The 26,218-nt window shown below is 41.8% G+C and overlaps 1 protein-coding gene across 1 annotated transcript; it reads left to right on the top strand.

Annotated features, from left to right (window-relative positions):
* Positions 1-3,044: 3,044 nt before the first annotated feature.
* On the top strand, positions 3,045-25,813 carry LOC124254673 (dihydrolipoyl dehydrogenase, mitochondrial-like). The gene is made up of 13 exons (XM_046688519.1): positions 3,045-3,128; positions 4,281-4,344; positions 5,264-5,343; positions 5,769-5,907; positions 11,776-11,876; positions 12,325-12,468; positions 20,868-20,969; positions 21,219-21,440; positions 22,084-22,282; positions 23,399-23,526; positions 23,898-24,037; positions 24,612-24,699; positions 25,103-25,813. The coding sequence occupies exons 1-13, from the start codon at positions 3,087-3,089 to the stop codon at positions 25,166-25,168; spliced, it is 1,515 nt and encodes a 504-aa protein (XP_046544475.1). The 5' UTR covers positions 3,045-3,086; the 3' UTR covers positions 25,169-25,813.
* The last annotated feature ends 405 nt before the right edge of the window (positions 25,814-26,218 follow it).

Here is a 26,218-nt window from a genome sequence, read left to right as displayed (position 1 = left end):
CTATCGGTGAATTGCTACATACTATTTCCCAAAGAGCATTGTACATACCGTAAAGACATTCTGTTGGTCCCCGATCTTACACGATAGTTACTGCCTGAGCCTGAACTAGGCATGGTCTGCGTACTCCTAAAAGAAGATATGTCTTGTTTAACGGTGTAAAACGTTATGGCAATAGTTGAAATGAAACAGTCAGGTATGGAAAAGAAAATGATGAATGTGACGTGGCATGTTAGTTATCACTATCAATAATAGTTTAGGACCTTTTCTGTACAATTTTACATTAAATGATTTAAACATATCTATTTCACACAAAAATGTTAACAGGACTGGTAAAGAAATAGTAAGTTATGTTAACCGCACTAGATTACAAAGTATAACAATAGATATCTACGCAGTCCAAGTTTGTTATATACGATAACAAAATTGTCGAAAAGTTTCGAAAGTTGTAAGGGAAAAATAAAATAACAGCATAACGTTTTTATCACTAAGACACCATGACCTGTTACATGTAACATGAAACTGGGGAATCCATCAGATTTATTAAAGAACATTTTTTCAGATTTTATATTAAGATTTATTAAGTTAGTTTCATTGGCATTTCCAAATAAGACGGAATTATGATATATCCTTTTATAATGGAAGTACGTGCTTCTTGTTACACCGATGTGATTTTCACGAGAAAGGAAGAAATGAATATCGAGAGTCTTCGTTCTGGTAGCCACATGATTCTTTCAAATATGTAGGCATTAGGATCACTACAGCTATAAATCTTTAGACTTACGCTTACTCCCTGAACATATATAACTTTGATAGTAAAAAATAAACCCATTTAAATTGAAAAGGAGCCCCGGTGAGCTGGGAGATTAGAATTTGAACTTGTCTCCAAAGTTTCATTTTGTAAAATATGAGGAGAGGATATAGATATAGATAGGCAAACCCCTTTTTAGAAGAAAACTGTTCAATGAAAGTGAAAAGACCGGAGTCTGCGCATGATTTGTCTCTTAAAGACCAGAAACTGTGCTAAAGGCCTCCACTATAGATTCGTATCACCCCGTGTTAGTTAAGAGTTGACAGATGAAAATGTGAGGCAAGATTCCAGACCACTGGTGAGGATGTTGGTCCGGCCAGCCATGGCAGTTAGATATGTTTACTTAGTAACCCGACCCTGAAGTGAGTTAGGATTTTTTTTGTAGATGATAACAGAACCTGGAGAAATCTAGACTTGTTTCATTTAGGGCTTTAGCAGTGCAAGGAAGGCTAGGAATTAGGGAACATGGTGTGGTTCAGGGACTATGAGACAGACGACTAAGTCTTAGACAGTAGTGAAAAAATCTGACAGAATCTAGATTCGATGTGAAGATCGAAAAAGGAAACATAAATTACATAATCTTTTGTCCTTGTGAAATCACCCAATCTATCAGTACATTCCAAAGGTTTACTGTGTCTGGAAGAAAAGATTTAGAAAGGTTTGCTGTTTTGAACTTGATATTTTGCAACTTCTTAATTGATTTCCTTCCTACTATTTGTCAGGTTGTAACTTCTGGCTTCTGAAACACAAGGTTGTACAGGATCGCAAAGGTTTATACAGAAATGTACATAGTTTCTAGTGTTTTCATTAAGTCGATACTTGAGACTTATGAGGCAATTTATCATCAGACTTACTTTATTACTTATTTCTTTAACCTGCCCATTCCACGAACAGCCGCTTTGGTAGGGTACAATTGCCCCATGCAGTCAAATTGCCCCAGCTACAACTTTGTCAACTTTGATGTTATATCCTTCATATAAAGGAAGTAATATTTCTGAGCAAAAGGAATATTTTTGTATAGGCAACACTGTAACTCCAATTATTGTGCACGTTATTAATGTTTCGTATTGAAGTACAAAAATTAAATAAAATGTTTTCATAATGTTTTTTGGCCATAAATGCATAGTGGTTTTAAATAAATTGGCAGGGGCGTTGCTACCATTATGAAAAAAAGCCCGGGCGTACACATGATTGTTGCTAAAAGGTTGGACAAGCCCTCAATACTATCTAAATATAAAGATTTGTAACCTATCGGGCTTACACGAAAAAACATACTTGCCATCCGGGGCGTTTGCTTGGGCATTTTGTTGCTGGAGGAATTTGACAGGTACCCCTTGGAGTACAAGCATTGATGTGTTATCTTAGAATGATTTTGTATTGACAAAAACATTATTACACATTTTCACACCTCTCTTATCTAGAAACTAGCAATGCCACGGCAATACAAATGAAAACCGGTTTGTGCACCTTGGGGAACGCCGCGTGAGTGAGTGAGTTTGGTTTTACGCCGCTTTTAGCAATATTCCACCAACATCACGGCGGGGGACACCAGAAATGGGCTTCACACATTGTATCCATGTGGGGAATCGAGCCCAGGTCTTTGGCGTGACGAGCCAACGCTTTAAGCACTAGGCTACCCCACCGCAAAGGAACGCCGTGTGGTTTGTGTGTGGTTTCTGGTTATTTACGACATCGAGATTAGTCGATTAGCGATGCAGATTATGTTGATTGTGTTTATACCGATTGTATATACAGTTATTGTCAGAGCTCTTACGACAAAGTTTCCTTCCCAGCACAATATTATCAATATGTGGAACGGCATACCACCAACCATCAGACTATCACCAACCTTATCTTCGTTCCAGACATCGCTCAGGGCTGAACACGTCTTGACCGAGTGACTATATCTCACTCCCTCTTAACTATGTTAGAAAAACACATAAAATAAGTATATACTATATACATGTTAATTACATGTTTGTTTATACAATCCTCAGACAGGTGCGAAGGGAGACATGACAACACGCAAAATAGTGTCTAGGTTTTCATTTCCTAAGCTAAACTAAAACGAATGATGCAGGCGGTCTGTTGAAACATATGCAAGATACCTTGTGGTGGTTTATCAATTTTAGCCAAAGTTTCATATACCGGTTTCACTAGAGATTCCAGATGACGTTATTTTCAAACATATGTCGTAAAGAATAGTGTTTTCGAGAAACCGGAACTTTACAAAGCTTCGCCCTCTAGCGTTCTCGGACCAAACTAAAATCCCAAAGTCATGTTGGCCTCTTCTGTGTCGCGATTTTCGTTACTATTGCGGGTATAGTTTGACACACTGCACAATTCAATCACACACTGGCGGTTTTCTTACTGCGAAACGATTTATTTAGCCTAGTTGCATCAATCATTGCGCTTCAATATTTAATAATGAATCATTTCATCAGTGTTCGAAAATCTTGAAGGACGTGCAAGACCGGTATCAGATCCGACGCTGTTTGTTGTGTCGATAACATCGGATTGATGATGAAGACCAAATGAGGAATATGTGATTTATCGTTAAATAGAAATGAATGATAACTTGTTTTTAGACTGATAAGTGCATTTCTGCTAAGGCCTAAATTTGAACATGAATATTGCAAAACGATCCCCTTAGCCATGTTTTATTTGTATATAATCAGGTTTAAGGGTGTACTGCACTTTACCGGGCACACTTTTTCAGATTAATTAGCGCTGCTGGGGTTACTTAACCCTAAGGATCGTAAAGGGTGCCTAACCCTAAGGATCGTAAAGTGTGCCTAACCCTAAACCCTAACCCTAAGGATCGTACAGGGAGCAGCGAGGGCCGCGCCTGTTAAAGTGCATTCTAACCAGGTTTCAAAACATTTGGCGACTCTCAGTATCATTATTATTTAGTAGTTTGAATAATAGGTTGGATGACCGGCATGATTATAAAATCTGGTCTCCACCCTAAAATGTATACATCTCAAGAAAAAATATTAACCTCCATGACATTCAATTCAAAATGTCAGAAAAACTTCCTGAATCGCCTGTTTTTAGCAAAGCAAATAAACAAGTTAAGAACGCTTTTGTGAGGGGCTTCTGCTTGTCATTGAACAAAACGATCTAAGTGTTAAGGGGGCTTTTGGGTAGCCTAGTGGTTACAGCGTTCGCTCGTCACACCAAAGACCCGGGTTTGAGTCCCCAAATGGGTACAATTTGTGAAGCCCATTTCTGGTGTCCCCCGCCGTGATATTGCTGGAATATTGCTAACAGCGGCGTAAAACCATACTCACTCACTCTAAGTGTTAAGGTGATCGTAAGTCCAATACCTTAACATAGACTTACGACTGTCTTAGTACTTCTTTTATACAACCGCACCCTGGACATTATGGACAAAGGGATCCAGCTATATGCATTCTTATCTCTGTTGTAATAATTAATTTTTACCGTGTATTTAACCTTTCTTTTACAGGGGAATCCTAGCACTACAGGGAGATGTCTTGGTGCTATCTACTCTAGAAATTATTCCTCTGGAGGTAAAATCTGATTTTGTGTCAGGGCTCAATTTAAACATTTAGAACTTGCACTGGTGCAACCTGAAAGGGCTATTTACGACTTCATATATACCAGCTTGCACCTAGTCCATGTTGACATTTTAAAAAAATCAACTATGTGAATTTATCCAGTAATAATCATACCTCTTATTTCATTCTTTAAAATTTTTACCAAGCTGTAGGGCACACTAGAACAGGGAATTAGTGTTGCTATTAGTTCTTGGATTCGACATGATGGAGGCATGTGTATGTACACTAGGATTGTTTACTCTTTGCAGTATTACATATGATGACTCTGATGACTACACGGACACTGACTGAATGATTGTTACTGTTCATTTCATAAAATTTTATGAAATAGTGCGAGTGAGTTTAATTTTGCGCCGCACTCAGCAATATTCCAGCTATATGGCGGCGGTCTGTAATTAATCAAGTCTGGAGCAGACAATCCAGTGATCAACAGCATGAGCATCGACCTGCGCTATTGGGAACCGATGACATGTGTCAACCAAGCCAGCGAGTCTGACCACCCGATCCTGTTAGTCGCCTCTTACGACAAGCATGGGTTACTGAAGGTTCATTCTAACCCGGACCTTAAAGGGATCTGATCAGATATTTAAATCATCAGTACCAAAACACAAGCATTATATATAATTTTATACTAAGCAGCAGGTGCAACAAGGTTATTACCTAAGGTTGCACTGGGTGCAAGTGTTTCATTTCCATAAATTGAGACTTATGTCTTCAGCAAAAATGTTAAAAAAAAATTAAAAGCGGAGATTTAAAAGAAAGAATAATCTCTAAAAAAGTGAATGATTTAAGATGCAACAAGTATAGCAACTATTGTTTGTCTCATTATTCTTGTTCAGGGTATAGCTGAGTTTACTTGTTACATTTCCAGAGGAGCTTGACCTGGTTGTGGTGGGATCGGGGCCGGGAGGATATGTGGCAGCAGTCAAGGCAGCTCAGCTTGGCCTCAAGGTTTGTATACAGACTGACATGTTGTCTCTAGTCCATGTTTCTCATCTATAAGAGGCACATTTACCCATGGTTGCGTCACAATTTCAAATGTGACTAAAGAGATATGGATAGCGTTCTCTGCTGCAGCCCCCTATCTCTGGAACATTCTACCACTCACCCTAAAAGAAATAGAATCTGCTGATGCTTTCAAAACTGCCCTCAAAACTCATCTGTTCAAACTCTCTTTTCCATAGACATTGTCTACAATCTTTTCTCTTCATAGCGCCATTGAGCAATATCTTTTGGAAATAGGTGCTCTATAAATCAATTATTATTATTATTATTATTATATATTCTTGGTGTAGATGCAGCAGATGGTGATCTTGGAACAACATAAATAAGCACACTAGAGTATATCTATCGTTGCCATTAAATTCTGATTGTAGACTGGATGTGTGGAGAAGAACGAGACGTATGGAGGCACGTGTCTGAATGTTGGCTGTATCCCATCCAAGGCCCTCCTGAACAATTCCCACTTGTACGCCATGGCCAACACCAAGGACCTGGAAGGAAGAGGAATCGAGTGTAGGTTACTTGGTGTTGACTGAGTGCAGACTTGGTCAGGGCTTGAAACATCTGCAAAATGTTACCTCTTATATAACCTGTGAAGATCCGGGTTAGAATTGATCTTCAGTAAACTATGCTTGTCTTAAGAGGCGACTAGCAGGATTGGATGGTCAGGCTCGCTGACTGGGTTGACACATGTCATCGTATCCAAACTGCTTGAATTGATGTTCATGCTGTTGATCTCTGGATTGTCTGGTCCAGATCCGACTACTTACAGGCTGCTGCCATATTGCTGGAATATTGCCGAGTGCAGCATAAAAATAAACTCACTACCTCTTACATATATAATCAACTTGCACCCAGTTCTTGATAATATTTTGCTGTTCATAGAACACAGACTTCATCTGGAAAAGTGAACAGTCTAAGTAAACTTAGGCTCAGTATTATTAATTACACTGCTTATACTGAGTCTAACAAACCCTTGTAGAAGGTTGCGTCAGCTAACCTTTGAGCGACCTATGACTGTCCAATCAAACGCGAGACGGCCGAACTGATTTAACCAATCAGACAACGACTACTTGTTAGGGTTCGGCGGGACTTACAAAACGTTTTTTGGATTTTCTCTTTCCTGGTCGCTGACACTGATCTATCAACAAATGAAAATCCTCATAAAACACAGATATTTGACCTGCAGTATATACGCTTAGGGGTTTCTAAAGACACGGTTACTATTAGCTTATATTTCTGCAAGATGACATCCTTGAATATTGATGAAAATGCAATTTTCAGCGAGTGTTTACTCATTGCGTGTATCACCCAGAAGCGATCGTACGGAAAATAGCATTCAGAATCATTTGAGTTTTTGAGGTAAGGGTTCAAACGGTATGTGTGAATGTTAACTTTCGTGATTTGGTAAGCTGTGTTCTGATTGGTCAGTCCAAAAGTTAGCTGACGCGACCTTCTACTAGGGTTTGTTAGACTCTGAATAGCAGTGTAACGAATAATACTGAGACTAAGTTTACTTAGACTGGAAAAGAGAAGGAACTTTCTTGGCGGTAACCCCCTTTGACTACATGGACAGTGGTTGATTACATTTACTTTTCATGAAATTTTATGTAATGTAAATAAGATGAGATGATCTTATCAGACCCAGAATAATTTTGTTATGATGATGTTCTAAATCATCAAAATTTATACCCAAGCATTATATCAGCTCTATATTGATCAGCTGATGCATCCTGTTTTTGTCTGGTGTGTTACCTACCGTATATGACCGTCTATAAGCCGAATTTTGAGGACCAAAAAAAGCCGTCTGTAGAAGGGGGTCGTCTTATCCATGAGTTACACTTTCGTCAAACTTTTTTCCAGGGGTTAAAAAACAACATCGTATCACTTCGCTTGAACAAACAACAGAAGACGACTTTGTCAGTAGAGACGTCAAATTTGCAATTAAACATCACTAGACAAGATTAATTACCATTTAAGTTATAAGTTGTTTTTGCTGGGCATTGTTTTATTTGCAGGGATTAAGATTACCTTGCGTATTTGTCTCGTACACAAAGCCGGAAATAGCAATCAGCTGTGCACACGTTTCCGCCGAACAAGTTCAAACATGCACAATAATATAACGGGATCCAATTCTGGCGCAGTCATCAGTAAAATATAATACAGAATACCGTTATTTAACCCAAAGAAATATATCCTAGCATTGTGTAATTTTAGTTACAGTTTTGCTCTATAAATTAATTAAGATTACCGTATGCGATTTGTCTCGCATTACACAAAGCGAAATAGCAATCAGCTGTGCACACGTTTCCCGGCGAACAAGTTCAAACATGCACAATAATATAACGGGACGAATTCTATTGATAGAATACTATTATTTAACCCAAAGAAATATATCCTAGCATTGTGTAATAGTTTTTATGTAAAAAATATATAATCAACACTAAGGTTATACGGACCATCATGAACGTGGTAAGCACGTGACATGGAACGAGGCGGTAATCAGTTTGTGATTGTTGAATGGGGTAAAATAAGCAAGCCAGTTTGTTGCTACAATAAATATGATATTTAGAGAAGCAAAATATATTATGCATTTTCTGTCAACTACACTTCGTTTCGATCCGTGAGTAGACACAATATATATGACAGTGAATTCTTTGAATAATGTGGATTGACTTACAGTATGAGGAGGACAGTGACACGGAATTTGATGGGTTTACGGCCGATGACTTGTGAAAATCTCAGAACTCTCTTGCAGAAATGTCAGTGTTTATTGTTAGTGGACTATTTTTCTTATTGTCATATATATATAGATGAAATATGGACACTTAAATAATATATTTTGAAACAAAAGTTGACTTCAGTTTTTATTTACCGATGGTACTTTTTCTCTCCATACTCACGCTGTATATCCACTTTCCAAATGGCGTCTCGTTGTTGATGCAAGCAGTGATCGTTAAAAAAAGGTAAACAAACACCGGTAATCTTTATTATGTAATATTCTCGTAATGGTGTCTCGTCGTTGATGGAACATACTTACCGGGTACTCTGGTCTCTGTTGGCCGCGACCCATCGCGGGGGGTCGGCCTATCCATGAGAGATATGATTTTGACACTGATTTTGAGGGACAAGTTTGGGGGTCGGCTTATAGACGGTCATATACGGTAAGGTTATACTGGGTGCAAGTAGGTTCTTTTCTTTTACTGAGCCAGGCTAATTAGAACAGTTTATTGTTCCTGAGCAACCGGTTTGTCCTTAGAGGCGAGTCCTGGACAGGGGGATCAGGCTCTGAGATGGTGTAGATTGTGTGTCATCAGGGTGTAGATTGTGTTTCATCAGGGTGTAGGTTGTTTGTCATCAGGGTGTAGATTGTGTGTCACCAGGGTGTAGGTTGTTTGTCATCAGGGTGTAGATTGTGTGTCACCAGGGTGTAGATTGTGTGTCATCAGGGTGTAGATTGTGTGTCATCAGGGTGTAGATTGTGTGTCATCAGGGTGTCAGATTGTGGTCATCAGGGTTTAGATTGTGTGTCATCAGGGTGTCATCAGTAGGTTGTGTGTCATCAGGGTGTAGGTGTGTGTCATCAGGGTGTAGGATTGTGTGTCATCAGGGTGTAGGATTGTGTGTCATCAGGGTGTAGGATGTGTGTCATCAGGGTGTAGATTGTGTGTCATCAGGGTGTAGGAGATTGTGTGTCATCAGGGTGTAGATTGTGTGTCATCAGGGTGTAGATTGTGTGTCATCAGGGTGTAGATTGTGTGTCATCAGGGTGGGTTGTGTAGGTTGTGTGTCATCAGGGTGTATGGGTGTGTGTCATCAGGGTGTAGATTGTGTGTCATCAGGGTGTAGGATTGTGTGTCATCAGGGTGTAGGATGTGTGTCATCAGGGTGTAGATTGTGTGTCATCAGGGTGTAGATTGTGTGTCATCAGGGTGTAGATTGTGTGTCATCAGGATGTAGGATGTGTGTCATCAGGGTGTAGATTGTGTGTCATCAGGGTGTAGATTGTGTGTCATCAGGGTGTAGATTGTGTGTCATCAGGGTGTAGATTGTGTCATCAGGGTGTAGATTGTGTGTCATCAGGGTGTAGATTGTGTGTCATCAGGGTGTGATTGTCATCAGGGTGTGTGTGTCATCAGGGTGTAGATTGTGTGTCATCAGGGTGTAGGATTGTGTGTCATCAGGGTGTAGATTGTGTGTGTCATCAGGGTGTAGTTGTGTGTCATCAGGGTGTAGATTGTGTGTCATCAGGGTGTATTGTGTGTCATCAGGGTGTAGGGTTGTGTGTGTCATCAGGGTGTAGGTTGTGTGTCATCAGGTGTGTGTGTCATCAGGGTGTAGATTGTGTGTCATCAGGGTGTAGATTGTGTGTCATCAGGGTGTGATTGTGTGTCATCAGGGTGTAGGATTGTGTGTGTCATCATCAGGTGTAGGATGTGTGTGTCATCAGGGTGTAGGATTGTGTGTCATCAGGGTGTAGGATTGTGTGTCATCAGGGTGTAGATTGTGTGTCATCAGGGTGTAGATTCATTGTGTCATCAGGGTGTAGATTGTGTGTCATCAGGGTGTAGATTGTGTGTCATCAGGGTGTAGATTGTGTGTCATCAGGGTGTAGATTGTGTGTCATCAGGGTGTAGATTGTGTGTCATCAGGGTGTAGATTGTGTGTCATCAGGGTGTAGATTGTGTGTCATCAGGGTGTAGATTGTGTGTCATCAGGTGTGATTGTGTGTCATCAGGGTGTAGATTGTGTGTCATCAGGGTGTAGGATTGTGTGTCATCAGGGTGTCATCAGGTGTATTGTGTGTCATCAGGGTGTAGGATGTGTGTCATCAGGGTGTAGATTGTGTGTCATCAGGGTGTAGATTGTGTGTCATCAGGGTGTAGATTGTGTGTCATCAGGGTGTAGATTGTGTGTCATCAGGGTGTAGGATTGTGTGTCATCAGGGTGTAGGATTGTGTGTCATCAGGGTGTAGGATGTGTGTCATCAGGGTGTAGATTGTGTGTCATCAGGGTGTGTGTCATCAGGGTGTAGGTGTGTGTGTGTCATCATCAGGTGTAGGTTGTGTGTCATCAGGTGTGTAGTTGTGTGTCATCAGGGTGTAGATTGTGTGTCATCAGGGTGTAGGTTGTGTGTCATCAGGGTGTAGATTGTGTGTCATCAGGGTGTAGGTTGTGTGTCATCAGGGTGTAGGTATGTGTGTCATCAGGGTGTAGATTGTGTGTCATCAGGTGTAGGATGTGTGTCATCAGGTGTGTCATCAGGGTGGTGATTGTGTCATCAGGGTGTAGATTGTGTGTCATCAGGTGTAGATTGTGTGTCATCAGGGTGTAGGATTGTGTGTGTCATCAGGGTGTAGATTGTGTGTCATCAGGTGTGTAGATGTGTCATCATCAGATTGTGTGTCATCAGGGTGTAGGTGTGTCATCAGGGTGTAGGGATTGTGTGTCATCAGGGTGTAGATTGTGTGTCATCAGGGTGTAGATTGTGTGTCATCAGGGTGGGTGTAGGTGTGTGTGTCATCAGGGTGTAGATTGTGTGTCATCAGGGTTGATTGTGTGTCATCAGGGTGTGTGTGATTGTGTGTCATCAGGGTGTAGATTGTGTGTCATCAGGGTGTAGATTGTGTGTCATCAGGGTGTAGATTGTGTGTCATCAGGGTGTAGGATGTGTGTCATCAGGGTGTAGATTGTGTGTCATCAGGGTGTAGGTTGTGTGTCATCGGGTGTCATCAGGGTGTAGGTTGTGTGTCATCAGGGTTTTGATTGTGTGTCATCAGGGTGTAGATTGTGTGTCTTCAGGATGTAGATTGTGTGTCATCAGGATGTAGATTGTGTGTCATCAGGGTGTAGATTGTGTGTCATCAGGATGTTGATTGTGTTCTCACAATATCAATCACTACATTTTCAGGTCTGCACTCGATTATTTATCAACATCTTTCCATATGGCTGTAATATTGCTGAGTAGAGCATGAAAAGAGTCCTATCAGTGCAATGACTATTTGTTGGTAGGGAAAATAGTTTTGTAAAATGTAACAGTTATTTGGTATGGATCAAGACTGAAAGCCTCTTAATTAAGGTTTCTGCTCATAGAGCAGAAGGTATGTGGTTTGACACCTTGGTTGTGTCATACCAAAAGACATTATGATTAAGAGGTTAAAACAAGCATTTGTCGGTATCCATGTTAAACTTCTGTATGGCATCTCAGTCAACTAAAACTGTGAAAAGTGTATGAATCTGTATCAGAATAAACAAGAACACACATGCATGCTGGTCCCAGTGATAGTGAAACAATATTGAACTCAATGTTGATGTTGTGAGTGTCATAGTGCTAACAGTGGGTAATCACCGGAACCTGACATTGTCTGCTTGTTAAAACAGTTGATGGAATCCGTCTGAACCTGGAGAAAATGATGTCCGTTAAGGCTGGTGCAGTGAAGGCTCTCACTGGTGGTATCGCACATCTCTTCAACAAGAACAAGGTAAGGGAACCAGTTGGTCCATCGAGGCTGTCACACATTGGGTCACAAACATTGCTTATTAGGCAGTATAGTTCCTTTTTACTGAGAAAGCATAATCAACTTTAACTTGAAATTGGGCTAGATGTGTTTTTGTTCTCATGTCGATCTAAAAAGCACATTGTATGAGATTTGCATCTGTACAAATCTTGCTTTCGTTTTAGTGGCCATTTTTCAAAATGATACAAAACAATCGAATTTGTGTTTTGAATTATTTTGAGTATTTCTCCTCAGATTCATACTAGTATTTCATCTTGCTGTGATATTCCTGGAGTATTGCTAACAGCAGTGTAAAACCACACTCCTTGCTCACTGTTGGAATGCAGGGAATAGTGGCAGCTACATTGCTGGGTAATGTTTGATTGATCATGTGCAGTGAGTGTTGACGGTTGTGTGGATACATGTATTTCAGGTGACCCAGTTTCGAGGTTTCGGCAAGGTGACTGGACCTAACGAGGTGACAGTTGTGAAGAGTGATGGCACAGAGGAGAAGGTTGCCACCAAGAACATTCTCATTGCAACTGGGTCAGAGGTCACACCATTCCCAGGCATAGAGGTAAGGTCATGTAACTTGGCAACATACAAATAACCCATTCAGGAAATATCTGGTTATTGTATGTTGTGTGAAATATTCAGAGTCTACACACTGATTGTAAATTGATTGTATTTGATTGTAGTTTTACGCTGCACTCAGCAATATTCCAGCTATATGGCGGCGGTCTGTAAATAACTTGTTTGAGTGGCATTTTAGAAGTTGAGACGTACAATATGGAACAAATTTTATGGATAACAACTTCTTTATTTCGTGAGTGCGACGTTTCGATACAGATTCTGTTGTTTCCTTTGTCAATTACAATGTATGTTGTTTCATTGTTATACACAGTATAAATATGCAGCTCCTCCACTTCATGTATCACTCTTGCTTGACAACGGTACAAGAATCTGTATCGAAACGTCGCACTCACGAAATAAAGAAGTTGTTATCCATAAAACTTGTTCCATATTGGTCTGTAAATTATCGAGTCTGGACCAGACAAGCCAGTGACCAACAGCATGACCATCGATCTACGCAATTGGGAAACGATGACGTGTGTCAACCAATATTGCTAAGAGCGGCATAAAACTAAACTAACTCTCTCACTAAACAACGAACAAATCTTTTTCAGAAGAAAGTCCTCCTTGGGGTACTTATAAGCATTAAAATGTCTGTTTTAAAAAGCCTACGACAGTTGTAACTATATTTATCAATAAAATATTTACAAAACAAAAAACTTGTTTTTGTCTTGTTTGGCCACCCTTCCAGGACCCCAACAGCCAAGAGCATGTAACTCTAATCGTCAACCTCATGCCTAACTTTTCATGCTGTCATTCTGTGTGATGGACGAGGGTGTGAATTCTACTAAAGATGAGTGGAAATGATGCAAATACTGTATGCATGGTTCCTTTCTTTATCGCAGGGGCGATAGAATCATACTCTTTTTTTTCATTCATAATTTGTTGTAACTTTGCTGGCTGGTCGCTCGTTTACAGCATCGGGTGTAGCATTATTTCTGTACTTTACATGTTACCATGTTCAGTCCGTTTTCATAGAGATCGTCCTTGGGGTACATATATGCATTTTCTGTGACTGAAAATGTAATGTGACAGTTGTATCAATGTTTTAATAAAAATATTGTACAATGAATAAAAATCTTTTTTATCTATTATACGGCCCCCACCACGTGGAGTTACCTCCCTGCTACGCATGCGAGCAGCCAACCAGGTAAGCACCTAGGCCCATATCATCATTGCTTCTGCTGTCACTCAAGCGTTCACACGTTTTTACAAGCTGATTTACTTCGTGAAAAAGAATGTCTGAGACTTCAACAACTGTATGTATGGTCTTTATTCGTTCTTGCACAAGAAAAAGAACAGTTTAATTGACTTTGCAGTCTGTTATTTCTCATTTCTGTGACTTTGTATTAAACCTTTAAGCTAGCTTTTCCGTGGTTTACGCATGTGTTGCTATTCCATGGCGGGAAGTTTAGCGTGCCACGTGGTTGTCATATTGCGTTATTAACCAAGTATTTCATGTCCCGTGGTCGCAATCATGTAATTTTCAATGTTTTGTACGTGTATATTTCTGCTGCTGGTTCCGCTGTTAGCTACATGCTTGCGTGTTTGCTTTAAGGCGTTTACTGGGTGTTCTGTCTGTGGGCAGAATATCCCTAGAGCCGACAAGCATGATAAATGCTTGTGCTGCTTAGAGAAGGTGGGACATAACCCTGATTTCTGTGAACTCTGTATGGCCTTTTTCCCCCCGGCCCAGAAGAGAAGGGCGGCGGATTTCCTTTTCTATAAGGAATTGCAAGAGGCGGGAGGCTTTTCGCTCCCGTAGCGGGTTCCTCCTCTGGGGTGCAGCCTACGCCCGAGTCTGCCGGCTACTGGCTTCGGCCGCTGGGCAGGGGTAGGAGGAGGAGCCGTCCCGCCAAAGGTAAGGGCAAGGAGCAGTCCTCTTCGTCTGGCTCCCATCAGCCTTCCATCAGCCTTTTCGCAGTCGCGGGGGATCTGCCCCGACCTCCCGTTAAACCTGCAGGCTGTCGCCGTGGGTCTGTCCCAGTCAGTTCGTCTGCAAGGGACCACTCACGCCCTCTTACCACACGTCCCTGTAGGGGGCCGCCTCTCTCTATTCCTGCCGGAGTGGGAGAAGGCTACCAGCAACACTTAGGTGCTATCCACCGTCGGCCATTTCCGACTGTGGAAGCGAGGCCCGCCAGAGTTCACCGGCGTACGTCGCAGTCCGGTGCCGTCATGTCCGGTCAGGGCGGGTATACTGCGAGACGAAGTTCAGGCTTTGCTGGACAAGTCCGCAATAGAACACATACCAACGGGCGAGGTACAGACGCGATTTTATTCCACGTACTTCCTCGTTCCGAAGAAGGACAGCGGGTTTCGTCCCATTCTCAACCTCAAAGGGCTGAATCGCATGCTAGAGGTTCCATCCTTCAAGATGGAGATACTTCATTGGCTTGCGTCGATCAACCTAAAGGATGCGTATCTACATGTGCCAATTCATCCATCGTTCAAGCAGTACCTCCGGTTCTCTTACGACGGGATGGGTAACCAGTTCACGGTGCTCACCTTCGGCATATCCACTGTCCCCAGGGTGTTCACCAAGCTCATGTTAGTGCCAGCTACCCTCGCGACGAAGGCGTTGTTACCCTTACCTCGACGACTGGTTGCTCAGCGCTCTAACTCAGCCAGCGAGCCTAGATTCTACCCATACGGTGATAGACAGTCTAGTTCGACTGGGGTGGATCATAAACCTCAAGAAATCCGACCTGGTACCCACCCAGGACTTGGTTTTTCTCAAGGTGCTGTTCACAACTCACAAGGGTCTTGTCTCCTTGTCGCCCGACCGGGGCTAGATTAACGGTCCGGTCCTACGTTCTAACGTCTATCGGCTATTTCCATTCAGTTGTTAACATGGAAGGCTGTATTTCTAGTGGCGGTAATATCTGGGCGTAGGGTCGGCGACTTACATGCGATGTCGGCAGACCCGGCGCTGACTGTGTTCCATCAAGATCGTGTCAGTATTCGCCTCCCAGATACTTACTGTCCGAAGATCGATCACGCTTTCCATGTGACAGCTCCTATCGAACTTCCTACTCTTACCCAGCCTTCCACATCGGAGACCTCTGCAATGAGCACTCACCCGTTGGATGTCCATAAAAGACTCTCAAGGTCTATATCAAACGACCACAAGGGATCTGTACGGGTACCCATCTGTTCTGCTGTTACGGTGGCGGGAAGGCTGGGATGCCGGCGAGCAAACAGACCCTATCTTGCTGGCTTGTATCAGTCATTTGTGCTGCTTATCAGGCTAAGGGCAAGCCTCCCCCTGAGGGGTTGAAGGCTCACTCGGTCAGGGCAAAGCAAAGGCTTTTGCATCGGCACTGCCCATTGAAGAGATATGCTCTGCCGCTATTTGGAGCAGGCCTAGCACTTTTATTAGGCACTATCAGCTCGATACACATTCACGTGATCGTGTGCGTTTTGGCAGTTCTGTTCTCTCCAGTGGACAGTGTCCTACCACCCTGACCGGATGAGTCTTGGTTATCTGGACAGTTGACGCTGCTTTCAATTGTGTATTATTGATATATCCGCTGTTGTGTTATCTAAGTCCTTTCGATTTTCTCCGGAGATTATGGTCAGTTGTGAGTAGGTTTTTCCCCCTTACGGTGCTCACTAAGATCATGATGTGGGCGGGGTTTTTACTTTCGCACTGTGTGCGAAATGCCGTGCTTAACCTATGAGGTCGGATCTAAGTACTTATCCTCCCTGTCGGTTACCCTCCCATCATGCCTCTCGTGGAAGCTTCGGGACACGTGACAGGTGAGTGTTGTGGCGTCTGTTACATTCTTCCTAATGATCGCTATTTATGTGTACTTTGACAGAATTCCCTCCTCCCTGGCCTCCGGTCTTTGGGAGTCTGAGTTAATGCATATATGTACCCCAAGGACGATCTCTATGAAAAAGAATTAGCTAAACCTGTAGAGGTTTCCAATTCTTTGAAGAGAGTCGTCCTTGGGGTAGGACTCGCAATTCTTTCACTGATTTATTCAGCAGAAGGAATGATGCTACGGGCCTAGGTGCTTACCTGGTTGGCTGCGCATGCGTAGCAGGGAGGTAACTCCACGTGGTGGGGGCCGTATAATAGATAAAAAAGATTTTTATTTATTGTACAATATTTTTATTAAAACATTGATACAACTGTCACATGACATTTTTAGACGCAGAAAATGCATATATGTACCCCAAGGACGACTCTCTTCAAAGAATTGGAAACCTCTACAGGTTTAGCTAAGTTTTGCTTCTTATTGTTATGTTTAGCATTTCAATATGTTTGGCTGAAGAAGCCCATAATGATCAAGGATGCGCTATTTGCCAAGCCTTCACGCCCATGTATTATTCTACTCCACACTTCTTCAGGCAGAGCATGACATTTGTGTTCAGGACCCACCCTCTAAGAAGTCGTCAAAGCACAAAAAGTCTAATGGTGCTTCTTTTTCTTCTTCCTCTGTATCATCCGAGGCAGGGGGTAATTGGGTGAAGTTGACTGATAAGTTCTTCTTCCTCCATGGTGCAGGTTCTCTGGTGGGGAAGGCCCATTATGAGCTTCAGATCCAGGGGACAGATCCGACCCGAGCCTGGGCTCCGGGGATGGTTGTTCCCAGGGAACTGGCGCCGCTTCGGCACAGTCACACAAGTTCAGGCCTGTTCTTGGATGATGCCTTGGACATGGGGCTGCCGAGTGGGCCGGTGCACCTAGTAGTTACCATGATGTCCTTGGTTCATACTAGACTTATCATTCACGTCCTCTGAGACTACTCTGGAAACGAGTTTAGTCAAGGTGCGTGATGAGGAGGCTATGGAGGATGGTGAGGCTCAGCCTCCTGTACTATTACCCTTTCGACCGGACCTTCTATCCCAGAACGGAGCTTCCACCCGAATCTTAGGATTCAGTGGGTGGCTTAGCCACTGTCCGGAATCGCCTCCAAGCATTCCTGCACTAGTTGCAGACACAATTCTGGCTTTGTGGAGGGATTCAATGAACGTTCAGTAGGAGGATAGATGGACCTGCTATGCGTGCGAGTGTGTCGGCAGGGGGATTCTTCATCCCTTTTCTGCAGATCTAGTCACTGTGTTGGTGTTCCTTTAGTCAATTTTGGAAGCCAGGTCTCTCAGCTTCAACTGTTTGGGGTTACTCCACAGCTATTTCAGCGTTTCACATACCTATGGTGCAAAGTGCATCGATAGTGCACTTCTGGGGCAGCACCCTCTTGTACAGCGCTTTCTTGCAGGTGTGGACAGGATCGTTCGGCGGATTAGTCAATCATTCTTGATTGGTTGTCCTCTGTTTCAGAATCTGTCGGCTCTCTCTCTCCAGCAGTTGAGTTGGAAGGTGGCTTTTCTTGTGGTGGTAAAGTCTGGCAGACGGGTCAGCTACATTCATGCAATGTCAGCAGATCATGAGCTAACTGTCTTTCACGAGGACAGGGTCACCATTCGCTTGCCAGACTCTTACCGACCAAAGATAGACGGCACTTTCCACGTAACAGCGCGCCTGTTGAGCTCCCTGTTCTATCTCAGCCTCCCTCGTCTAGTACCTCTCTTCGAGGTACTCACATCTTAGATTTCCGTAAGACTTTGAGGCTTACATCAACCAAACAATGAGTATTTGGAAGGATAAGCAGTTGTTCTGCTGTTACGGCGGGGGCAAGGCTGGTCTTCCGGCAAACACGCAGACTTTTTCTAGCTTTCTTGTCTCTGCCATTTGTATGGGATGTATACACAAAGGCTTGTCTGCCCCAAGGGATTGAAAGCTCATTCAGTTAGGGCAGTTACAACATCTAAGTCATATGCTGCGGCCCTGTCCATTGAGGAGATCTGCTCCGCGGCTATTTGGAACCGACCGAGCATGTTTATCCGACATAGACACTCTTGTGGGCATGCTCGGTTTGCTCAGTTTTCAAAACTAGGCAGTGTCGTAACTCCCTAGCTGATTGAGCGTTCGCGATTACGCTGTTTTGCACTATTTGGTGATGGGTTATTATACTTTCCCCCTTTTTGGGTAAAAAGTGTTTGCTGGTGGTTTTTAATAGCTTTACAGCGACTGCTGGTTACACTCATTTGAAATTCCCACAGTAAGCTTCGCTAGCTGGGCTAATAGTTTAGTGGGAATTTTTTGTTGAGTCCCTATACTGTACTCTTCCAAAACATTGGGGGGGGGGAGTTCGAGTCGCACATTTGCCTCTAAGCTCATAAGCTTGGTATTGTTCGTCCCTGACCCTAAGCCACGCCCCCACCTGATTGACATTGGCAGTCACATGACAGGGTGAGTGTTTTTCTATCAACGATAGATTGAAGAATTCCACTTGTAGTTGGGTTCGTTTTGCCAGACAGAATGCCGCTCCACACTCACTAATCTTTGGGAGTCTGTCCTATGCTTATAAGAACCCCAAGGAGAATCTCTTCTGAAAAAGAATCAAACAAACCTGCATAGGTTACTCCTTGGGGTAACAACATTTTGTCTGATTACGTTTTTTTGTTTTGTAAATATTTTATTGAAAAATATAGTTACAACTGTTGTAGGATTTTAAATTGACATTTTAATGCTTTTAAGTATCCCAAGGAGGACTGTCTTCAAAGAATCAGTAACCTATGCAGGTTTGTTCAAATCTTAAGGATATGACAAATTAATTAGGGATTGGTATCTTAGTGCTCAAAGTCAGCGTCAAATGTTAATCTCAACAAGGTCTTGGGTATGTGATGGGAGCAAGTTTGTTGTACAGTAAAATATTCTATATGAAATGCAGCGTAATGTATTATGAGGATACAGTAATCTTCCTGGCGATAAGTACATTTTGATTGTAAACAGTTGACTTGTTTTGTGAGTGAGGAAAAAAACCATTCATTTTCCTCATTTCAACAGGTGTAGATAGAGTTAAATAGGTTCCAATTGAGTGGCTTTGATCCTGTACACAAGGAAGTTGACATCTTTTAATGTTGGACATATTTGTTTGTTTTGTGGGCTCAATGGAGTGACAAGCACTTTGAAGTTCTCACATTTGTTGTACCGAGCAAGTTTTGTGTGATTTGCAGTCTTCATGAAATCATGTTTTTGACAGATTTGTTCTGTGTTTTATTAACAACTTCTTGTTAAAAGAACAGCAGTATATGACGAACAGATGTATGGTACAAGAACAGCTGCTTGTAGCATGAACAGCTGTATGTTAGAACAGCTGCTTGAATAGGAAATTAGGAAAAATGTATGGTCCTTCTTTGGCAAAATAGATGGACACTTGAAGTCTCCCAAAAGAAAGAGATGATTTTATTATCTCCCCGCTACACGTTTAGCTCGAAGCGGGGGATATAGTATTAGGCTCCTTCTGTCTGTTCGTACTAATAAAACATGTAATATTCAGTATACCATTATATTTACACTAGTCTCTGCACAAGTGCCTCAACGGTGTAAAGGCCGGCAGTACACCGTGCCGAGTTGCGGTCCTGAAGTGCTCCATAAACTTATGATCATGGTTTCTAATACATTTTTTACAGGAAAGACTCGTGAAGATCTTGGTTAGAACTGATCTTCAGCAACCCATGCTTTTTGTAAGAGGCTACTAATTAATGGGATCGGGTGGCCATGCTCGCAGGTTGATACATGTCATCGTATCTATCGTATCCCAATTACATAGATGCTCATGCTGTTGATCACTGAATTGTCTGGCCCAGGCTTAATTATTCACAGACCGCCGCCGTGTAGCTAGAATACTGCTGAGTGCAACGTCAAACAACAACCAAACCAAAACATTTACAGGAGAGTGGGGTCCATGTGTCAAAAGCGCTACCACTTGCTTAGCAAGCCTCTTGCCCCAATCTTTGGAGGTTTAATTATTCTCTTAATTTTGTTATGTTTTTTAATAACAAAGGCTTTCTATACCATTCAGTCACAAATTCTATCAGATTACAGTTTCGCTGACTTGGTTGACACATGTCAACGGTTCCCAACTGCGCAGATCGATGCTCATGCTGTTGATCACTGGATTGTCTGGTCCAGACTCGATTATTTACAGACCGCCGCCATATAGCTGGATATTGCTGAGTGCGCTGTAAAACTCAACTCACTCACTCACTCTATCAGATTATATGAATTAAGTAAACAAATTATGAAACCAACATTATTAAGAGTACCCATTGTGTCATCTGTGACTTGGTTAACGGAGCAGGAAGGTTAGAAGACACCATCTGTCTGTAACATCTGGTTTACATTTTGCTTAAACGTTAATGTGTTTCCTGTTTCAGGTAAGCCATATAAATGTGACGATTTTGTTCTTTGCAATCCAGTGCTCATAAAGATTTTCTTTTTTCATTGTACACACATAGTAACTGAATGATTTTTGTATATTTAAGATTGATGAAGAGCAGATCGTGTCATCAACAGGTGCCCTTTCACTCAAGAAAGTACCTGAGAAACTGGTCCTCATTGGAGCTGGCGTTATTGGAGTTGAACTGGTAAGAGATGCAACACCATGAAACAGTTATGTGTAATACGTTCTGTTGCTTTGAAAGAAGACGTCATGGGGTGATCATGACACACATATTTGATGTTTGGTTAGCTAGGTGCTGAAATAGACCTTACTGCATACTGGTTACCGCTGAAATAGTGTGCTCATCATATGCCAAGAGTACCCTGCTCAGTTCCCACACAAAACCGTTCCCACTCACAGCACACATGTAGTATCTAGATTGGTTGTATTTCAGGGGTCGGTGTGGCAGCGACTGGGAGCACAGGTGACCTGTGTGGAGTTCCTGGGGCATGTCGGTGGTCTGGGTATTGACATGGAGATCTCAAAGAACTTCCAGAGAATCCTCACCAAGCAGGGCATGAAGTTCATGCTAAACACCAAGGTGACCGGCGCCACCAAGTCTGGAGGAAATATCACAGTCACTGTCGAGGGAGCCAAGGATGGCAAGACCCAAGAGGCAAGTTGATGATACAGATTGAACAGTAACCATGGTAACAATAACTTGTGTACAGTTCGGCACATACATGTTGATATGGCGGATATTTGTGAATTCTAGAGATCTTTTGTATATTAGTATGTAATTTATCACATGCTAGCCTCCATGGAATGTGCTCATAGCACATGCATAACAAATTATGCTTAAAGCGCAGACATTGTTTTCAATTACAGGTTTTCATGTCTTTTAGCTCAATCAGGATAAAATGTGTAACTAATTTCCCAAATTGTTTAATAAGACTATTTCACAGTAATCTCAATCTGTGCAAATGGAACTCTGCCTAGGGTAACAGGAAATTATTCACTCACTCACTCACTCACTTGTACAACAAGGACTGGTCGGCTCGGAGTCAGTATAATGTGTCTGAGTGGGGTATTCATGCTTCACTGCGGCATGGTACCTCAGTGGGCTAGCACTATAAAACCAGCTTCAGTCTGGGCTAGTACAAGCAGCCGCACATACACATACACGTGCATGCATGTTATCATATGAGCGAAAAATATTCTCAAGTACGACCTTAAACCCAATTTCACCTCACCTCACCTCACCTCACCTCACCTCACCTCACCTCACCTCACCTCACCTCACACTCTATGTTTTGCAGCTGGAGTGTGATACGCTGCTGGTCTGTATCGGGCGACGTCCCTACACTCAGGGTCTTGGGCTGGACAATCTGGGCATCCAGTTGGACAGCAGGGGCCGCGTTCCGGTCAACTCCCGCTTCCAGACCTCTGTACCCAGCATCTACGCCATCGGGGACTGCATACATGGACCTATGCTGGCTCACAAGGCAGAAGATGAAGGTAGGGTTCTCGTATGTTTGTTGATGGGGGAAGTTAATAATAGTATGTGATTATTTTTGTTGCAAATATATTTGGTTGCAATCAAATGATTTTGTGTCTATTTAAGCTGAGTTTTCCCGAGTAGGTCTATAGGTTATGTTTCTTGTAACTGTCTGGACGGTGTCGCTATCAACTGTATGCAAGGAAGGAATAACACTGAATGGCCCTGAACAACATTGAAAGGTAGTGGGCTAGCCAAGTGGTTAAAGCGTATGCTCGTCATGCCAAAGACCCGGGTTTGATTTCCCATATGGGTGCAATTTGTGAAGCCCATTTCTGGTGTCCCCTGCTGTGATATTGCTCTGATATTGTTTAAAGCGGTGTAAAACCATACTTCACTCCAGTATTAATACAGTTATTTACACAAATGGATCAGTATTCATGTTCTATATTTGAAAGAGATCATTTTCTAATGGCAAATGCAAGAGTCCTCCAGAGGAGTCTCGTCAATCCCTTTGTTGATATAATAGGTCCCCTTAACATACACTGTCTCTACTGTCCAGTGAAGCCAAAGCCAAGGTTTTACATCTATGGAGTTGAAGGACATGTATTGTATCTCATTACAATTTGTATCATGGTGGACTGTATTTTTGCTGTCCAGATGGTCAGACTGGTGGAAGTTTAGAACAGGAATGATGTTATTGTAAACTAAGGCTGCGCAATATAACCGGTTTACCAGTATTTACCAGTTCAGACATGAAAACGATCCGTATTGCGATACGCTGATCGAAAACCGGTATTTTGACATGCATTCGGAAAACTTCGTAACACTCGGAAATCTTCAGATATTTCCGTCTTTTTAATTGTTCTTTTCCCTGTTTCATTAGTGCCAAATGTTACTTACATTTTCATTTTGTCATGATTAAAAGTTTTTATAAAAGGTTAATCAATCATAGTGATTTTGTTGTTTTTTTTGCTTTATAATCAAGCATTAACTCGATTATAAGTAGTTTTTGTTAAAAAAATAAGCCTTGCAATATATTGCAATACATATCGCAAAATATGCTTCCGCATCGCAATATATCGCAATATGAAAATTCTCTGCAATACCCACCCCTATTGTAAACACTGTTTCAGGTATAATCTGTGTGGAGGGTATCTTGGGCGGAGCTGTCCACATAGACTATAACTGTGTCCCATCCGTCATATACACACATCCTGAGGTGGCCTGGGTTGGCAAGACAGAGGAGCAGCTCAAGGAGGAGGTGAGTCGGACGTAGCTACCTTCATGTGGCATGGATCATACAGAGAAAGAACACACTAGGTTAAAAAAGGCTTCAGATCTTTCTTCTAGAAAACAGCTTATAACTATCCCACCCAGAAACTTGTTCAATGATCAAGCCTGCCACGTTTATGTGTACAGCAAAGGGCAGATAACTCTGATACCAGTACAAAATCATATTTATGTGGCAATTTTGTACAGTGATGAAATTTCTCGGCCTCTGATGTCAAATGCTGTTCAATTTTTGCCAAGACAGCAAGAGTTTCACCACCTGCTCCTGATGAAAGCGTCTACAAATATATTTACAAGAGCTTCTACTGCCACTAATGTCACACATAACTCTGGTTATTGCAGGGGGTTGACTACAAGATCGGCACCTTCCCGCTGATCGCCAACAGTCGCGCCAAGTGTAACCAGGACACGGAAGGACTGGTGAAGGTTCTGGCAGATAAAAGCACCGACAGGCTTCTGGGAGTTCACTTCATCGGCTCCGTAAGTCAACAGGGATCTGCCCTTGTGCAGACAGGACTTTCAGCGTGATGATATTTGATCACTTTTTATCACTTTTGTGTGAATTTATTGTTAGTTATTATGTGTTCTCACCTTGATGCCATGTGAATTTGTTAATGAGGTACAAATCCAGTTTCAATATGGCCTCTACAGCAGCCATAGTGGTAAAAATATTTAGATGATGAAGTATGAAAATGTATTTGTTTTAATAAAAGTTTACTGATATGCCAAAGTAATGTGTTGTGCACTATTATATTATATAACCTCGTGTTTGCCATGGTCTTGTATCCTCTCAAAATCCATATTTTGCTCTTTATTCGTCCATGATGACATATCTAGTTCACTGAATTAGAAGTTAGTGTTTTTCTTGAGTTGTCAATATTATCTTTTACCAGTGCCGACAGCAACTTTTCTTTAGTGTCTACCGTTGCAGACATTTTAAACTGTATGCTACGAATCCAGGTGAGATGCAGTGTTGTGAAGCTGCTATTGACATTGCTATTGCACCCTCAATGTGTGTTTGAAATGTGTTTTTTGCAGGTTGCAGGAGAGGATTAATGCAGGAGAGTTGATTAATGAGGCAGCATTTGCGATGGAATATGGAGCATCATGTGAAGATATAGCTAGAGTTTGTCATGCACATCCCGTGAGTTAGCTTATTGATATGTAAAATATAATCATATCATATCATACAGTATCATATCATACTAACAGTGTGTCAAACTGTTTCCTTCTTAAAGAAATGAAAATAGAAGAATATTTACTTTTCTTGGAGAGAAATGACCACATTTACAGAATTACAGAGATAATATTTTGAAATAAATCTGAAGTATATGAACACCGGTGATATTGATATGACGCCTCTGATTCTGATATTCTCCAAATTGTTTTTTCTTTGAGAAGTGCAGTGTCTTTGATCTTACATTAAATTGTTTGTCTTGCTCATTAACTAATAAATATCATGGCCAATATTCTGTTGCTGAAATCATCTCACTGTCATCTTGCTGATATCTCTTGTTTAAAATTGTTGACACATGTTTGTATTTCAGACTGTTTCTGAAGCATTCAGGGAAGCCAACTTGGCTGCCTATTGTGGAAAACCTATCAACTTTTAATGACAAAGACAGTATGTGTATAAAGTGCATTTGACAGAGTATGTGTGTCTTCGGTGGATAATATGTTCAAGTTGGTGCAGGAGTGCTGCATATGTTTCAATGTGTTAATGGAATCTCACGGCTAGAATCTACGTAGGCAACATCTAACATCAACTACAGCTGTCACCCAGCTACCTGGAGATACGTTGTCAAGAACATGGTTTTAAATGACATCAGACAAGGAACAGAGCTTCATGTGTTAAAGGCAAGGCTGCTGAACATATCAACTGCTTTAGAATTGTTTGTACAGGGACCTGAGCATGTATTTTAGCAGCTTAGATCAGAATGTCTATTTTCCACAGCTTGGACCGGAACATGTATATTCAGAAGCCCTGGTCATGTATTTTCAGTTACTGTGGACCTGAACGTGTGTTTTCAGCAACCTTGGACATTCAGCTACTGGAGATCTCAAGATGTTTTGAAGAGATTACACCTGATTCAATGGCCGACAGAGTATTGTTAGGGTTTTCTGTTATCTGTGACAGGCCGTCTAGTGCCAGTGTAGGAAAGTGCTATCAGATTTTACACATTCTGCTGCAATATGCGGAAATTCAATTGTACAAATTGTAAAAAATTGTATGTGAAAAATTAAAAATATTTAACAAGGTTGTTTTGTGATGTTGTTTATTGGGTGACCAACAGTCAGATTACATGTTGTCTCCCATTTCTTTGAAATTTAAAGGTCTTTTATTTGTTCCTCATCACCGTGTATGCTCCATCTGTCTGTTAGTGTGGACATGATGTAAAGAGTTAGATACCCATAATTATCTAACACCTGCGAAAGTACCATTACCAATATTCTTTTGAAATGGGCTGTCCGTAAATAGGATAGACTTGTCGGTGTGAATAAGACCTTTCAAACCAATTTTTGGTAGAGTTGAATTACTCCACAAGTTTTCATCCTAACTTGGGTCTATGAAAATATCTTTTCATCTATAAAAATAATGGTACAGAGAAGTCGTAAAGATGAAATATTATCCATCCTCACAGAAATAATTATCCTCTGTATGA

The sequence above is a fragment of the Haliotis rubra genome, unplaced genomic scaffold (assembly GCF_003918875.1).
Source record: "Haliotis rubra isolate DU_JTF1 unplaced genomic scaffold, ASM391887v1 Scf58, whole genome shotgun sequence".
Taxonomy (NCBI): Eukaryota; Metazoa; Mollusca; class Gastropoda; order Lepetellida; family Haliotidae; genus Haliotis; species Haliotis rubra.
This window is presented reverse-complemented; position numbering and strand designations above follow the sequence as displayed.

What these genes read in the sequence shown, in the direction of transcription:
- LOC124254673 (XM_046688519.1), top strand. Translation starts at nt 3,087, where the DNA reads ATGTTGGCCTCTTCTGTGTCGCGATTTTCGTTACTATTGCGG. An exon ending in CAGCTCAGCTTGGCCTCAAG is followed by an intron (nt 5,344 to 5,768) that starts GTTTGTATACAG and finishes TTCTGATTGTAG; the next exon opens with ACTGGATGTGTGGAGAAGAA. An exon ending in AGGAGCAGCTCAAGGAGGAG is followed by an intron (nt 23,527 to 23,897) that starts GTGAGTCGGACG and finishes TGGTTATTGCAG; the next exon opens with GGGGTTGACTACAAGATCGG.